Consider the following 17,800-nt stretch of genomic DNA (forward strand, 5'->3'; position numbering starts at 1 on the left):
GTTCTATAGTTGAAACGAAAAGTCGATTTTTCGACATTTTGCATTTTATGAAAAGTCGACTTTTCGACTTTTTGCATTTTATGAAAAGTCGACATTTCAACTTTTTGCATTTTATGAAAAGTCTACTTTTTGACTTTCGACTTATTGCATTTAGTTAAAAGTCGCTTTTTCGATTTTTTCGACTTTTCGACTTTTTTCATTTAATTAAAAGTCGATTTTTTGACTTTTAATATTTTATAAATAGTAAACTTTTCGACTTTTGACTTTTTTCGACTTTCGACTTTTTCCGACCAGAGTTAAAAAATTTATAAAGTTGCCCGAAGCGTAAATTTATAATGTTGCCATTTAACATTATATTATTATTATTTATTATTATTAATAAAAAATTTTATTTATATTTTTTCTATTTGTTGCATTTTTTTTGAGTTTTTTCGACTTTTCGACTTTTTTCGATTATTTTCAACTTTTTCCGACTATTTTCGACTTTATCCGAATTTTTCGACGTTTTCCGACTTTTATTTAAAAAGTCGACTTTTCGACTTTTTTGGAACAAAATAGTCGACTTCGACTTTTTTCGACAAAAAGTCGATTGTTTGATTATTCGAAAGTCGATTTATAGAACCCTAATGCTATTTATATTTTCCTTACAAAATTGTGGTTGCTCGCACCAATTGTAACATCTATAGCACTTCCTAGTTTCCTTCAATCTGGCAATATTTTCTATGTAATTGTAAATTTCTAATAAGAATTTTTTAATTCATTCTCTCTCTCTTTCGCACGTACAACAATTTTTGTTTTAACTTCAAAAAAAATTCTCTTACTAGAATTTATAGGAAAAAAGGAGAAAGAGTTAACATAAGAAAACACGAGCTCAGTTTTGTTACACGGTTCTTGATAAACATACAGTTCGTAAACGAAAATTGTTTAATAAATAATAATAAAACAAATAAACAAAAACCTAAATTAAATTGAAAAGTGTTAAGGAATTTAAAGAAATCTCAAAAATACGACAAGAATTTCAAAAGAAATCTGTGAAGTTTGAAACCCATTACAAAGGAATAAAATTCAATTTTCGTAACAGGGCTGGAGCAAAAAAAAAAACAAAAAGAAAATTTTAAGTTCTAAAGTGTATGTGTGTGTGAGTGCGTGTTAAAAAATAATTAAAAAAAAAAAATCAGTAAAATTAAAAACAAAAAACTTTTAATAAGCGACGTTAACAAATTAAGCTTTTAGTTTGAGTACTTAAATTTTAATTTAACTTGGAATAAAGGTAAGTTCATAATAATCTAAACAAATTTATTTTGCTTTTTTGCAAACTCTTTTTTTTTTGCTGTTTGAAAAATTTATCTGGCAACTTTAACAACAACCAGCTGTTTGTTTACCTCGACATTGTTTTACTCTTTTCTTTTTACCTTATCCAAATAAGAAGAAAAGAGATGACCGTATATTGTGCTGCCAAAGTATATTTCATTTTTCCTTTTTATTTTTGTTTCTTAAAACGAAACAACTTCGTTTTCATTTTGTTGGCAGCCATTGTGTTTTACCGACGTCAGAAGAAGACAAAAGGTCGTGCGTGTGTAAAAATTTCTACAAAAAACATTTTGATTCACTAGCTTCAATTTCATTTTTCCCCAACAAAAATTCCTTAAACTTTAAGGAAAATCTAGTTATTTCGTTCATGTAAATTATAAAAAAAGTGTGTTTTTTGCAAACTCTTCTAACGGTTTATGAGTTTGTTATTGTTTTGAAAAAATAAAAACAAATTTAAATCACAAACAAAACTTTGTTTGAAAAACTGAAAAAAATGTGAAATTTCTTTAAATGAAAAACGACAAATAATTGTGCTTATAAAAGAAAACATTCTTAAAATATCATCAAAGAACATTTGTTTCTTAGAAAACGCGTTATTTTTATATAATTTATTGCCTCGGAGGTAAGTTTCTTATTTGTTAAATTTTGCTGTGAGCCAGAAAATGCTTAGGTTTTGTTGTTGTTTTAAATATTTCTACATTTAAAATTTTCACTATGAGTTTGTGTTTCGTTTTTTTTACTTTTGTCTTTTATTTTCGTGTGTGTTTCTTTTTTTTGTATCAATCATTACCAAATCCGGAATTTTTATTTCGTTTGTATTTAGTATTTGTGTTAGTTTGTTGAATTTTCTTCTTTTATTTTCTACTGTTGAAAATGCTGTGCTTTATCTTTCATCTGTTTTTTCTACTTTTATTTTGCATTGAAATTCTACATGAGATAAAACTATAGGTAAATTGTTGCTATGGCGTGTGTATGTCTCTTTTATTTTTTTTGATGTAATTCTCATTCCATCTCTTTTTTGTGTATTTGTTTCTTTTGAGTTTTGTGCTAGAACAAGGTAACCCAGAATATGTTTTTTTCCTTAACAGGGTGTTTCATTTTTGGAAATAAATTGCCGTTAAATTAAGCATTGTATAAAAATGTATCTCGTATTCATCAAGATATTAATCGCTAGTTTTAATGTTATTACGCTAATTTTTCACACAAAATTCCTACAATAAACTATCAGTAACTTTATTAAGCATTTATGAATATGGAGATTAATCTTCTATTGAAAACAATAGAAAATTGCGTGCGATTTTGTTTCAAATAATGCTTTTCTTTTCAAATATTAACAATTTAAAATTCATATATCTAAGGGATGCAGAAAGTAACATTTTTATGAATGAGTTCTTAGAAAAAGAAAATTATTATTTGCTAGAATATATGTATGAAGAAACACGCATTTAGCATGTACTAGTCCTATCCCAATATATTTTATAGTTATAATGAAAAATTACAATTCAATTTACGGGAAACATGCGCATGTCGGAAAATAAAGGGAAAGTGTATTTAATGAGATTTTCCTGAATAAATAATATTTCTTTGAATTAGACTTATTTTTTATAATTTCTTTGGAATTTATGATGAATATGTTTGATAATTTAAGAAAAATGAAATTATTCTAAACAGGAAGTTTCTTTATTGAATATATTATAGATTTATCTTGGTTTATATAAAAACAATAACCAAAGCATTTCCATGGCTCCACAAAAAAAAAAAAAGAAATAACCAAACATCTCTTTTCAAATACCTCTATCTTTGTAACACAATTATTTACAGCCCTTCACAACAGTGATCAAATCTCAACAACAACATGGAACGCAAAAAAGTTCTAGAATTGGATAAAATCTGTCGTGTCTGCATATGTGAACGCAAAGACATGCGACCGCTGTTTAGTGAAAAAGTTGCCGATATGCTAATGGAATGTGCCAGTGTATGTGTTAGACCCACTGAGGGTTGGCCCGATAAGATATGTGTACAATGTGTACACGCCGTCTCACGTTGTCATGCCTTTAAAATGCAAGTCGAACGTAGTGATAAAGAATTGCGAGAATATATCAAATCCTTAACGGTAAGAGTGGTTATCGATGATACGCCAGCAGCGGCACAGTCACCGAACTCACAACAAACCGAAATGAAAATGCATCAAAGCACCACTAGAGTGGTGTTAGATGAAGCTCAAGGTTTAAAACTGCAACAGAGTCAAGCTAAACTAATAGCTTTACAACAGCAGCAACAGTTGTTAATACAACAGCAACAGGAACAAAAGCAACAGAAGCTAATACAAAAACAATTAAAACAGCAGCAACAGGAACAGGAAGAAAAACAACAAATGTTATTGCAACAACAACAACAGCAGCAGCAGCAAATAGTTTTGCAAAATAAAAAGAAAAATTTGGCCTTAAATAAACAAAAACAACAGAGTGTGCTTAAGAAACATCAGCAGCAGCATCAGCAACAACAAAACCAGCAACAACAAACTATTGTAATGCAGCAGCAACCACACATGCAAACTATTCAACCACAACAAAATCCTCATATTTTGCAACAACAGATACTCTCCGACTCTATTACCGTACAAAATCCCCGCCTTCAAACCACACAATCACTAATGAGCTCTCCCCCCTTATTACCCATTCCCACAACAAACTCTAATAACACAAACACACTGGTATCACATACCAACACTAACACCTCCCTGCCACAACAATTAGTCTTACCAAATGGACAAATTATAACCACCACTCAAATCCTCACCACTAATAGCAATGGCCAACAACAATTGGCACAATTAATTAATCCACAACCGGCAGCACCACAACATCAAACACAATTTGCTCCCCAGTTGATACAGACCACAAGTGGTCAAACATTGCAATTGATACAGCAACCAAATGGTCAGCAAATCTTGCAATTGGTGCATATTGTTCCCCATCGTTCTGTTGTGGGACCGGGAGGCAATTCAAATACCACCACCATACTTGATGATGAACACATTACCATGGTGGATGAAGAAACGCTAATGGAACAGACTGAACAACATCTTATTGATGATGACGAAGTGGATGATCAGGGGATGGGTGATGGACAAAGGGAACAAATCTGTGAAACCATAGTGGTAGAGGAAGACCAAATGCAAGTGCATCATGGCCAGCATCATCATCAGTTGTTGCAACAAAATGAAGATCTAGAATATCTGGATGATATAACAGTGACCACATCACAACAGCAGCAGCAACATCATCATCAGCAACATCACCATCATCACTCACAGCATCAACAATTGATATTACAGGATGTAACAGTTGTGCATGAGGTCGTTGATGATGATGATCCAGATGATGATCGTGATCATGATGATATAATTGAGGAAATTCACATGGAAGAAGAGATGCTGGATGATGATAATACTGGTGCTGTTCTTTTAGAAACCTCAAATGGTTCAGATTTCATAACCGATGAACAGCTTGAACAGCATCAACAATTATTGGCCTCTGTAGAGGAAGATGAAGAATTGTGCCAACAACAACAAGATATGGGTGAGCATGAAAACTCTTTGGCTCAATACACTATAGTGGAACACTGTGTAGGAGATGAAGATGATGCCGATGCCTTAGAGGAAGCCGAAGTTAATGCTGTTCTCCATGCAGCCTGTGGTGGTGGTATTATTAATGAAAATGATGACATGATGACAGGGCAAACAACACAGAAAACTATTGGCAACTCTATGAGCAACAACAACACGACAACAACGGTCAACACACCCTCAAAGAGAGCCCGTCGAGCAGCTAACACACACACTAATAAATCCTTAGCATCTTCGCGTCTGTTGCAAGCAACCGCCAATTCTATAGCCGCAGCTGCCGCCCTTGATGATGACACCGAAATGGATTCCAAAATTATAGCCGAATTTATTAATCAACAGACTTCCGTTTTAGGAACAGGACGCTACAAGTGTAATCTATGCCAACAGGAATTTAAACAATTCAAAGGGCTACACAATCACATGCATTCGCATTCCAATTGGATACGAGCAAATTGTAAGAAACAACCACAATGTGAAATTTGTCACAAGACTTTTAAGGGTCCGGGTATGTTGCGTATGCATATGAAAACCCATCAATCGGCAGCCAAGATACCCACCTGTCATATTTGTGGCAAAACTTTCAAGTCCAAGGCCATACTCTATCGTCATCGGCATATACATCAACAGCGTTCGTTTGCCTGTGCCATAGACAATTGTCGCAAACACTTTTCAAGTGCTGTCACTCTAAAGGCTCACGCTGAACGTAAACATCCACAAACGTTAAATGCACCCAAATTTAAATGTGGCGAATGCAATAATCTCTTCTTTGATGTAGAAGATTTACAGGAACATGTACAAATAACCGGCCACGGGGGAGTTAATAATGGCAATACTTCTGGCAATTCCTCGCATGAACTTAATCTCTCGAATGAACAAAACGATGGTGATTCCGGTCAAGGCACACAAACGGTAACCATGCATGAAGTGGTCAATAGCAATGGTGATGTTTTTATAGTTACGCAGGCGTAGTTTTAATCTGTAAATGAAATTCATTTGTTGTCTTTTAATTAGCGTTTCTTTTTCATTTTTCTTTTATTGAAAATGAAATTTTATTGTTATTTAATATAATTAATTTATAAGATTTGATCACAATAATAACAAACATCTGTGCAAATAATGTATATAGTTATTGTATATGTACTTAGTTAAGGTACTCGTTTATAATTAAGCAGTTTTATTAAATTAATTAACATTATTTTTTTATTTTTCAGTTTTTTTTTGTTTTGGCAATAAATCAAATAAAATAAAATTATTTTTATATAAATATCTATGAATAAAAATAGTTATTTATTTTACAAAGAAATTTTGAAGTGTTATTTTTAATTTATATCCAGTTTGCAATGAATTCTCCTGTTTTCCCTGATCAGATCCCAGATATCTAAGGGGACAGCTGACATCGTACAATTCGCATCGAACATTTTCAATATTGAAAAATGTCCTATCCTAATCGATAATACGATAACTCTTGCTATCCGTGTCTCTTTAGTCCTTGACTTCGTTTACAGGATAAAGTATAAAGTATGGCTAATCTTTTTGACCCAGCTTCCAGGCGCACAGTCTAAGGGCAGTTTAACAAATGTCAGTTACATATATGTATGTAAGAGAGAGAGAACGTAAACTCTTGTGATTTGCAGACAGATCCTGTAAAGGAGAAGAAATGTTGACTTAATATAGGTCTATGCAAAAAAAAATGGGCCACTTCAGTAGGGTTTCGTTAGGTTAGGTTTCCACAGGTAGCAAATTTCGGCTTTACTTGGGTCCATGTTGATTCCTTTGTAAAAATACCTGTAAGAAAAAGAAAAGAGATGGAGAGATAGGGAAGAGTGGAAAAACAGAGACAGTTGCAAAGAGGAGGAGATGATGAGAAATGAGAAAGCCAGGGCAGCTGCCGTGGATGAATAATGTGAGTAATAGGATTCACACCCATTTTAACAAATTAATGAACTCTAGAAGACGTTCTAATTGAACGTCCGAAAACAAGCCTCCGCCAAAGCAGGACAATCGCAGAGAAGATGAGTAATAGTCTCTTCATCCTCGTTTTGACAACTCCTACAGAAATCGTTCAACTGGGGACCAATGCGTCTAGCATGGTTCCCAAATTTACAGTGGCCAGTGATTATCGATATTAGCCTACTTAACTGCGGTCTTTGGAGACCAAGAAGAAGACCTTTGAGGATCCATTTGTGGCCACAGTACTCTATATAATGAGCACGTGTGTTCACGCGACCATTTGTCGCGAGCGATGCGGAGGCAGTTTTCACTGATTTGCCTCTTAATTGCAAGTAGTGGTATACCGCAGAACTGATCTATATCCATTCTGCTAAGCATAGTGCCAGCTCTTTCCAAGGTGTCAGCAATACCATTGCCATACGAAATCCCATGTACCTTTACCTAAATTAGGGTGATGTTCGAATGTCTCGAGATTTTCGTTCCAAATTCCTCAATGAAAATGCCACCACCAACTCCTTTCGTCGTTTTGGATCCGTCTGTATACACTCGGAAGCAATTATTTGGCGGAAGGAGAGATTCTTCAGACTCCGAAGAGATATAACTTTCTCACTAGAGACGGTACCGGAATACAATAATCAACAATGTACAGATTATTCGCTATAAGATCTATGACAGTAGCATGTCCTATGGAGCATTATTTCCACTTGCCAGTTATACTCAATCTGGCCGCAGTTCACATAGCCAATTTCCTTGCAAGGAGATCGACCGAGAGCCAGTTGAGCATAGTGAACAACGCTTCGAAGGCGTTGTTCACTAGAGCATTGTTCTGAGAGCTCCTGTAATAAAAAGCACAGTTGATCTGATTACTTTTTCCAGTTGTTGTCTGAGTGAAGCCTTTTCAAGCGCCTGCCACCAGACAACAACCCCATATAGCATAATAGATCTAATAACTGCCTCAAAGAGCCAGTGAACATTCATCTGAGGAGGAATTGTTTAGTTAGCATGACATTATATTCCTCGACTGGGAGAACATAAATTTCTTTATGTAGGTGGTCCTCCGAGGTTATTTGCACTCAGTGAAGAAGACCATACTAGAGCAGCATAATTGACCACTGACCGGCCGATTGCTTTATAGGAAGCTAACACGGCTTCTTTGTTCATTCCCCAAGTTCTGCCGGCTAACGTTTTGAGAACCTTGCTTCTACTTCGCAATCTGTGTGTTATTGCAGTGGCATGAGCTGAAGAGGTAAACAGACTTTCAAAGGTGATCCCCAAGATTTTTGGGTGGTTCACAATTGGTATTTGTGTTCTATCGACTACGACGGCTAAATTCAAGTTTATCTCCTTCGTCCATGTGTTGAAGAGTGTTGTTGAAGACTTCGCTGGTGTTACTTTCAGGTTACGTCCAGCGAAGAAATTGTGTACTTCTCCTAGATAACCATTAACTATAACTTTAGTTTAGTTTAGGACACTTGTCTCTAAACTCTACGAACGACTGACGGCCACTTAAATAATTCACAATCCATTTCTTCTAGTTGGTGGGCGTGCTGAACTGCAGGATCTCTTGGAAGAGTGTATAAGTATAGCGCCACAAAGAGTGTCCTTTCACAAGGCCTCTGCTGGTTTAAGCCCTGTAATATCTGGGTGGTTATAGCGATGGTCTACAAGATGTTGTAGACACCTTTGCTAGTACTTTGGTTCCCTTGGAGTTCTAATCATTACCTAACACAAGATGAGTTCCTTTAGCAATCTTTTTAATATGAAAGACCTTCCACTTCTCCTATTTCACATTTTGGCTAATATGCGTTCGTTTTGCCAATTCACTGCTGAAGTTAGTGGATTTTGTGAGCAGTTGAAGTTTTTTCCTTTCAACTTGGCGCCATACAAGTAGAATTTCGCCTTTTCATCGGAATTTCCTAAAATTTCTAATATGCGCTCAATTTCACCATCCCATTCTTTTATGAAGACATTGGTTTTTGAGAGCACAAGTTCCCCTTGCTGGTCAATCCAAATTTAGCTTTTTTCCTTTCTTGTTTTCCCTTAGAAGCGATTGCGTAAACCACTATCTTTTTGTTAATGAAATCTTTTACCATTCTGTGATTATCATACTGTGATCATTTTGCTCTCTTCTCATGTCTACAATCATTTTATGAAGCCAGTGGACTTTAAGAGTACAGGTCAATCTTTTTGGCCAGTCCAAATTAAACCTTATTCATTCCTAATTATTCCTTTTTGTTGATAAAATCTTTTACCATTCTGTGATCGTTTCATTGTCTTCTCTTGTCTACAATAATTTTATGAGACGGAGGACTTTCAGATCACATGTTACTATTTTTGGCCTGTCCAAATTTAGCTTTGTTTCTTCGTATATTTCCCTTCTTTTTGATGATAAAATCTTCTATAATTCTGTGAATATCATACAGTGATCGTTCCGCTGCCTTCTCTTTAACGTACTCGTCTTCACAATAGCTTCCTTTCTGCCTAAAGAGTCCTTCGAGAAAGATATGGTTTGTTTTTTGTCAGTATATTTTCTTCTTGAACTTGTTCTCCTTGGGTCATCTGAATCTTCTGAGGCATCTTCTTTAACTTCCTTCTCTGTGCTCCTGTCAACAGTTTAACAGTGGCCAGTAGCGTAGTATATATTGTTACTCAACTCTTTATCCATGTTGGTATTAGGTATGATAGAGTTGATATTATCATTTGAGCATTCAGTGTCGTAATTCTCAAATGTAGTTTAAGAGTGAAGAGATTGCTGTGACCACCTTTATAGTAATATTTTGCTCGCTATTGCAGTATGACGTCGAAATATAATTCGCGAGCTGATCAATGCTCTCTCTTCACTGGACTTTAAACATTATAATTTGATGCCCAATTATAATCAGGTCATCTCCCAAATATAATTTTGGACTGCGGGGAATACGAGATTCCCCAAAAAGGAGATGATCTGATAATAATTTGATGCCCACTTATAATCAGATAATCTTCCAAATACTGAACTTGTTTATATATCTTAATATTTCGCAAAATTAAATGAATTCAAACTCTAGATTTGAAAGATTCAACACTTAAGTGTTAAAGTGCTTGTAGATTGATTCATGATTTTGAAAATTTTCCACAATACAATGCCCTCAAAATGTTTTAAAACCTTTATATCGTATAACATTATAAGTATAAGAGTTCATTTCAAACACAGTGCAAAAAACTCTCAATTTTAAGCTAAACATATTAAAAATATCAATATTTTTTTTAATTCAATTTGTAAATTTAAAAATTGAGGTCATTGGTTTATAAAAAAACAGCAAAAAATACCAATAATACAGAAAAAAACATAATATTTTCGTAATTCATTTATATAAACAAATAGTAATTTATAGGTCGTTGATTTGTTTTTTTTTCTTACTTCTTCATAATCATCATTATTGTTGCTTCCTTTCCATAAAAACACACATCTGGCTAAAAAACGGTCTATACAATTCAGAGAGTACGCCATCAAATACAAAAGATAATTTGCGGCAAATATTTATGGGAGGAATGGATACAAAGAAACCAAAAAAATCGCTATAAATTTCATAGTAAAATATTTTTCTTGACAGTACGCAAGAAAAATAATTGAAACGTATAAAAATAAATAAGTATGTTAAGTACCACCACATCTCACCATCACACTTTACTATTAAAGTGTCAAAAAAAAGTGCGTAATTTTTCTCTGGTTTACTTTCTTGATTGGAATGAAATCATAAACATTCATACAGTGATATCGAACACAATAGATGGAAAGGCTGGGACAACGAATTTAATGTGTAAATTACAGATGAAAATGGTAAATAAACAAAGGCGTAGAAAGAAATTTAAATTACGTAGCTAGATATAGAAAAATCTATGGATACATGTTTTTTAAGGATTCTAATACACTGCATGAAATTTATATAGGTGAGAGGTTTCTTTTTTATTATGATATGTTGAAGGGAGGACGTTATGGAAAACTCCTTTGATGTATATTGTCTGGGCATATAGGTTTCTATCAAAATTCAGTTCTAGTTCAGTTCTAGTTTAGTTCTAGTTTAGTTCTAGTTCAGTTCTAGTTCAGTTCTAGTTCAGTTCTAGTTCAGTTCTAGTTCAGTTCTAGTTCAGTTCTAGTTCAGTTCTAGTTCAGTTCTAGTTCAGTTCTAGTTCAGTTCTAGTTCAGTTCTAGTTCAGTTCTAGTTCAGTTCTAGTTCAGTTCTAGTTCAGTTCTAGTTCAGTTCCAGTTCAGTTCTAGTTCAGTTTTAGTTTAGTTCTACTTTAGTTCTTGATCGTTTCTACTTCGGTTCTAATTCAATTCGAGATCAGTTCTAGTTCAGTTTTAGTTTAGTTCTACTTTAGTTCTTTATCATTTTGGGTTCAGTTTTACTTCAGTTCCATTTTTGTTCTAGTACAGTTCGCTACGGAGCAGTTATGGTCGCAGATAAGGTAGCTCTAGTATATGTACATAAAACGGTGAAACCATGTACATGCGTGTAAGAAGAAGAAAGTGTCGGTAGTGATTCGACAAAGTGCTCACTCGGTTGTTATAAAAGTAACGCTGTAAAAATAGGCCGTCATTGCATGTGTTTATGTAAAGAACTTCGGCTTATGACTACGCCGACGATATCATAGTCACCATTAACGTAAACTTCGATCACCCGGGGAGATCATTGAAAAAGCTATTAGTTTTTCAAGCAGCTTTAGTCTGTTTTCATTTCATTTGTTTAGGTTTTGTAACATTTCCTAAAAATATATTTTAGCTACCTGGCTTATACCCTATGTTTATGACCAACAGTGTAAGAAATTTATTTCTGCGTAATAAAATTACTTTATTGTGCCAAAACAAAAATTGTTTCCATAATATCTAGTCAGTCTACTTTTAATTTAAATAAGAAAAGTCTAAGAGTTCAATTTAACATTTGGGGAATAGAGAAAAACTTTTTGGAAATCATTAGTAAAATGTATACAAAGCTTTTGAAGAGATTTTCTTTTTCAATAAAAGTTCTTTAACATTGCTCCGTTGTGTTTGGATAATTTATATCATTGACTATTTTTTTTTAATAATTTTTTTAAAGTAATCAATAATGAAAATTAAAGTAACATTCCAATAAAATATCCATCATAACTAATCAACTATATCGTTCAATATACATTTAATTAATAACTTTTATAAACTTGAAAAGTAAATATTTCATTTCTACCATTGCGATGAGTTTATTTTTGCTTTGCGAATGAGAATTTATATAATTGATTAATTCACCTTACGTAACCATACGTAACTGTTAATTACTCTTTCCGTACGTATATGCACATTTTTTAACTTCATTATTCAAATTAAATTTAAAATATTTCTTTTTGTCAACTCCAATGACACATGTAAATAACATCATCAACCAAAAAAAAAAATGTCAAGAATATTTATTTTAAAATATCAACTGAAAATGATTTATGAACAAAGCACAAATACAAAAAATATCAATATTGATTTAAATTGATTATTAATTTTAATAAACACTTGAAATACGAGTAGAAAATCTAATTAAGAGCTTTTTTGCCGTTAATTTAAGAAACCCTCAAAAATTGCCATAAATAATTATAACACTTTGTCATTTGATTATGATAGAGGGAGTAAATTATAGGGTTATATAGTTAAACGAAAAAATGACTTTTCGACTTTTTGCATTTAGTTAAAAGTCGACTTTTTGACATTACGACTTTTTTCATTTAGTTAAATGTCGACTTTTAGTATTTTATAAATAGTCGACTTTTAGACTTTTTCCGACATTTTTCCACTTTTTGACTATTTTCGACATCTTTCGACTTTTTTCGACAATTTTTTACTTTTTTCGAGTTTTTCCGACTATTTTAGAGTTTTTTCAACTTTCTTCAACTTAACGACTTTTTTCGAAATTTTTCATAGACGGTAGTCTGGTAATCGACTTTTTTGGAACAAAATAGTCGAATTCGACTTTTCGACTTTTTTCGACATAAAGTCGATTGCAAATTGGTGTTTACAGTTTACTGCTTTACTGCTTAGTCCTTGCAGAAATTGACAAGAGGTCTAAGAAGAGAACCACATAATCTGGTACTACAGGTGGCCAGTTGCCCGCAGGACTATGTCCTGGCTAATCAGTTGGTTGAGGTTCCTTCAGGATCCACGTAGTGAATGTGGTTTAAAACCAATTTCACAAGAATAGTAAGTTGCATTCAAAAGACTGATGTAAGGTAATGTCAATATTTCGGGATAAGTTCGGTGCTGTTACCGAAACATCAAATACCACACAGAGGAGTGACTGTGGGACTAAGCGTTGGAAATGAGTTGGTATTATATGTATATGGTACGGAATGAATGTGGGGTACGGCGGGTGTCGTATGTTTTTCTCTTATGAATGTGTCGGATAAATGGGAAGTGTGCTGGGTTGTCTGATGATGGATGAAAGATAGCATATACTAATGATACCCTTGAATTTTCCTACCTTGTCCAGATTTGTTTAGAGTAAACTCTATTCATATCTGAATTACCACAGTGTGTCCCTGTGAATAAGAACAATGCCTTCGGCTTATTTAATGGATTTGTACTTCGGTCCACCGGTAACGTTGCCGAATCAACAGTGGTCATCACATCGGCAACGGGCAGCAATGTTCAGAGATTAGATAGCTCAGGTACCCGACCAAAGTGCTTGAACATGGACCGGCTTAATCCGTGTACAAAAATTGCAACCTGCGTGTAAGATACACAAAGGGTCAGTGGTGAGTTTACTATTTACTCACCCAGTGGTTGAAAAAGTACCACCGTGAGATAGGGCAACCCGGGCAACGCCAGGTACTCACTTAGTTATAACAGCAGGTTTATCTCACTTATATAGCTAGATATTACATCCCACCTTTCCTTGAAGTAATCATAATATCTACTATATTTCCTGGGTTTAAGACATATCATTTTCCAAACCAATCTACACTTCGCGTGGAGTTTGGTTTAGGACATGATATCGAATATACGGCATTTAGAAACTACCATGTTCTGTATCCCGTAGTTCTTCACAAGTTGGTCATTGTGTTCAAATTTATATAGAAAACATATATAGCTCCCAAAGGCATGTCACTTGGTAATGTTTACGCTCTATCCATTTCTTGATTACAGGTATCAGTATGAATATCCATCTTCCTTTTTGAGCAATTTCGCATCTCCTATGCCATTTTAGTATTGTTTCATTGCGCATCAATATCGTCGCTCCAGTTTCACCACATACAGTTTCATCAATTAGAATGATTCTAGCAGTTGTGCTTATTGCCTCGAGAGATTTTCTCTTGTAACCACTACATACTCTAAGACAGCTTTGATGAAACAAAGACTAATGTCTTTCAAGATGTGCTTCTTATTGTTTTCGTTACTCTAATTATTAGTATCTTTCGGCAATGCCTTGGCTCTCCTACGTTCGGCATAATCCTGCATAATACATTATTTATCATTGTTGCTCTTTCGCATGAATATTCCAAAATGTGTTTTGAAATTGAGCCTTTCATTACACATGACTACCAGGTATTTTAACGCCATTACCAACTTTCAGATGGACTTATTTTGATGGTAATTGTTTCTGTTTTCTTCTGTTGATAATAAGAACAGCCGCGGTTTTATGGACCGCAAGTTTCAGACCTGCTTTCCTGAGCCGCAATTTTATGATTCAACTGGTGTACGCATATGAGTACATTTCTACATCGAGGAACCGTGCCTATAGCGATATCCTCAGCTAATCCGATGATACTAGCCTCTTCGGGAATGTTCAAATCTAGCACTGCATTATACATTATATTCCACAGGAGGGGGTCTAAAACCGATGCATGTGGAACTCTTGACGAGGTTTTGTAGTGTTGTACACCAACATCAGTATCATGTCTGTAAAATAGTCACCAATTATCCTAATTATGTAATTCGGAACTTCTAGATTTTTATTGTACTGTATAATCTGATTCTATCCTGCATTTTTGAATGTATTTTTTATGTCTAGGGTGTTGACGGCACAGTACTTTTTGTGCATATCCTTTCCATATATTGCAGTTTTCGCCATACTTATCACTGTGTTTATTGCATCAATCGTCGAACCCATTAATAGCATCAATTTCGGAAACCGAATTGACTTTCCGAGAGTCTTCTTGCTCTTTCCAATGTTGGGAGTAGTCTATTGTAAATGATCTTTTGTAGGGCTTTATCTGTAGTATAGAACAGACAAATCGGTCTATAGGATGATTGCTCTCCGGGTCTTTTGTTGGGCTTTAGTATTAGAACTAACATTTGCTTTTTCCACGGAGTAGGGAATTTTCCTAAACGGAGGCAATTGCTAAATATATTATCAAATACCTTCATAGCTTATTAGCAGTACCCAGCCTGAAGCTTTTTTATCGCCAATTTTTGACAAATTTAAGGAGCTGTTGGTTTTTCACCTGATTATTCCTTTGTTCCTTCAACATGACATTACTATTCATTGTGTATTTAACCAGGGGTTTGAATCGATTTCTTTGCAAAGTTGTTTGCTTCTTTTGATAGCCAATCGGAGATCTCTGTTATGCTTGCAGTTAGATATTTAAGTTTTGTCTATAACCTCTTCTTTGGGATATTCGTCTAGCTTTATGACATCGTCGCCCAAGTTTCAGAGTTCCATCAATAGTTTGGTTTCATTTTGTGTGAACGTTAAAATCATAGATGATGTAAGAGTTATATTTCGCAGCATCTTCCACAAGCCAGACCAGAATTTCCCTGTCTTAACCTCCTCCCATACGCTGCTGTATACATTTTTATACTGCTCACATACTTTCGCTATTTCCAGGTTCATCTCTATAATGGACTGACTAAGAAGGTCTTGGACCGCTGCACAATGGATAATACTATAATATTTTTCTTATAAATAAGCTATGTGTCTTCTTACTGCTGCTAGCAATTTTGACCTGTCAACAATGCTGTTGCAGCTACTAGATATATGTCCGAATTCCAGACATTTAAAGTAACGTAGCAGTACATTGGGTTCTCGTACATGACACACCGACCTTGCAATTTAAAGTTTTTTTCATTTTTAAAGTAATGTATAGTTTATAGTTTAATATATAATCTAATCGAAAGTATATTCTATAGTGTAGTATGTAGTCTTGTATGTCCTGCTTTAGATTATTTCAAAATGAAGAAAGGCTTTCCGATTTGAAGGATATTAATTCAGATCTGTAAAGTTTTTTTGTAAAAATCTATTTCTTAAAATTTTTTTAATTCCTATATAAAAAACACATGAAGAGTTTAATAACCTTCACTTGATATTGATATATTTGCATAAGTTAGCTTTTTCGACATTCCCTAAAGTATGCAACATATGTTAAATTGGATTTTAACCTTAAAATATGCTTTAACAAGCATTAAATCGTATTCGTTATTGTTTTAAGCATTTAAACAGACCCTTATCAAAATATTAAAAACTTTATTTTGATAAATGGACAAAGAAATGTTATATTATTTTTACAAAATAAGCATTAGTATTAAAACTTGTCAATAACATATTTAACTTTTTAAAGTTTAATTTCGTGAGAAATTTCTAAAGGTAAACGAACTTGTAATAATATTATATCTCAAATATTATTACATTTTAATAAAATAAACATTTTAATAAATCCCTAAAGTATGCTTTATAAAAGATAAAGGAAGTTAAAGCTTTAACAAAACCACACTTTGACGAAAATGTATAAAGTATGAAAAAAAGCTTTTAGTTTTTTTATGCAAATGATTTTCTTTTAAATCTAATAAAAATAAAATCTCTTAAATATTTATATTGATATACAAATTGTTGTTAGCTCTAGATTTTCCCCAAACTATATGTTAAATTCATTTCAACTCCCTTAATGTATGCAGTGCAAAACTTTTAGCTTGTATTACTTATGTTTATAACCCCTTGTGTTTATTCCACGGCATTTGCTTTAGTATTTGTATCTGGAATAACCTTGGTTGTATTGCTGTATAACACATCATTCGTATTATATATCCATCACAGTTGTTTCCGCATTTTTCTTTTTCCTTAGCATTTGTTGCAAAATCCTACTAAACACATGTGGCACGTGTGTAGAAAACATTGTTCTTTTTAATGTGACATATACAATGTATATTTTCAAAAACAGAAGAAGAAAACGACGAAAATAATATATAATAAAAATTGCAAAATTCCAAATAATCTTATTTATGTTGCATAGTTGTCATCAACAACCATAACAAATGTGAATTTGTTGTTGTTGTTATTAAATACCCGGAAGTACAATTTATAAAATAATATATTTATATATTTATATCAAGACTATAGTCTATACTATAGTCTATGCTATAGTCAAGACTATAGTCCATGCTATAGTCAAGACTATAGTCTATACTATAGTCAAGACTATGGTTTATACTATAGTAAAGACAATAGTGTATACTATAGTAAAGACTATAGTGTATACTATAGTCAAGACTGTAGTGTATACTATAGTCAAGACTATAGTGTATACTATAGTCATATATAGTATATAGTGTATACTATAGTCAAGACTATAATGTATACTATAGTCAAGACTATAGTGTATACTATAGTCAAGACTATAGTGTATACTATAGTCAAGACTATAGTGTATACTGTAGTCTAGACTATAGTGTATACTGTAGTCTAGACTATAGTGTATACTGTAGTCTAGAGTATAGTGTATACTATAGTCAAGACTATAGTGTATACTATAGTCAAGACTATAGTGTATACTATAGTCAAGACTATAGTGTATACTATAGTCAAGACTATAGTGTATACTATAGTCAAGACTATAGTGTATACTATAGTCAAGACTATAGTGTATACTATAGCCAAGACTATAGTGTATACTATAGTCAAGACTATATACTATAGTTAA

The 17,800-nt window shown here is 33.4% G+C and overlaps 1 protein-coding gene and 1 long non-coding RNA gene across 2 annotated transcripts in view; both read left to right on the forward strand.

Annotated features, from left to right (window-relative positions):
* The first annotated feature begins 838 nt into the window (after positions 1 to 838).
* LOC124420955 overlaps positions 839 to 17,800 on the forward strand; it is a 54,656-nt gene continuing 37,694 nt past the window's right edge. The window contains exon 1 of the long non-coding RNA XR_006941456.1: positions 839 to 1,270. This is a non-coding gene — a long non-coding RNA (uncharacterized LOC124420955). The remainder of the gene's footprint in view (positions 1,271 to 17,800) is intronic.
* LOC111686595 (putative mediator of RNA polymerase II transcription subunit 26) lies at positions 1,319 to 6,209 on the forward strand. Its single transcript, XM_023448964.2, has 2 exons — positions 1,319 to 1,933; positions 3,133 to 6,209. Exon 2 carries the CDS (start codon positions 3,167 to 3,169, stop codon positions 5,906 to 5,908), a length of 2,742 nt encoding a protein of 913 aa, XP_023304732.2. The 5' UTR covers positions 1,319 to 1,933; positions 3,133 to 3,166; the 3' UTR covers positions 5,909 to 6,209.

This window comes from Lucilia cuprina, chromosome 6, assembly GCF_022045245.1.
Source record: "Lucilia cuprina isolate Lc7/37 chromosome 6, ASM2204524v1, whole genome shotgun sequence".
In the NCBI taxonomy this organism is placed as follows: domain Eukaryota; kingdom Metazoa; phylum Arthropoda; class Insecta; order Diptera; family Calliphoridae; genus Lucilia; species Lucilia cuprina.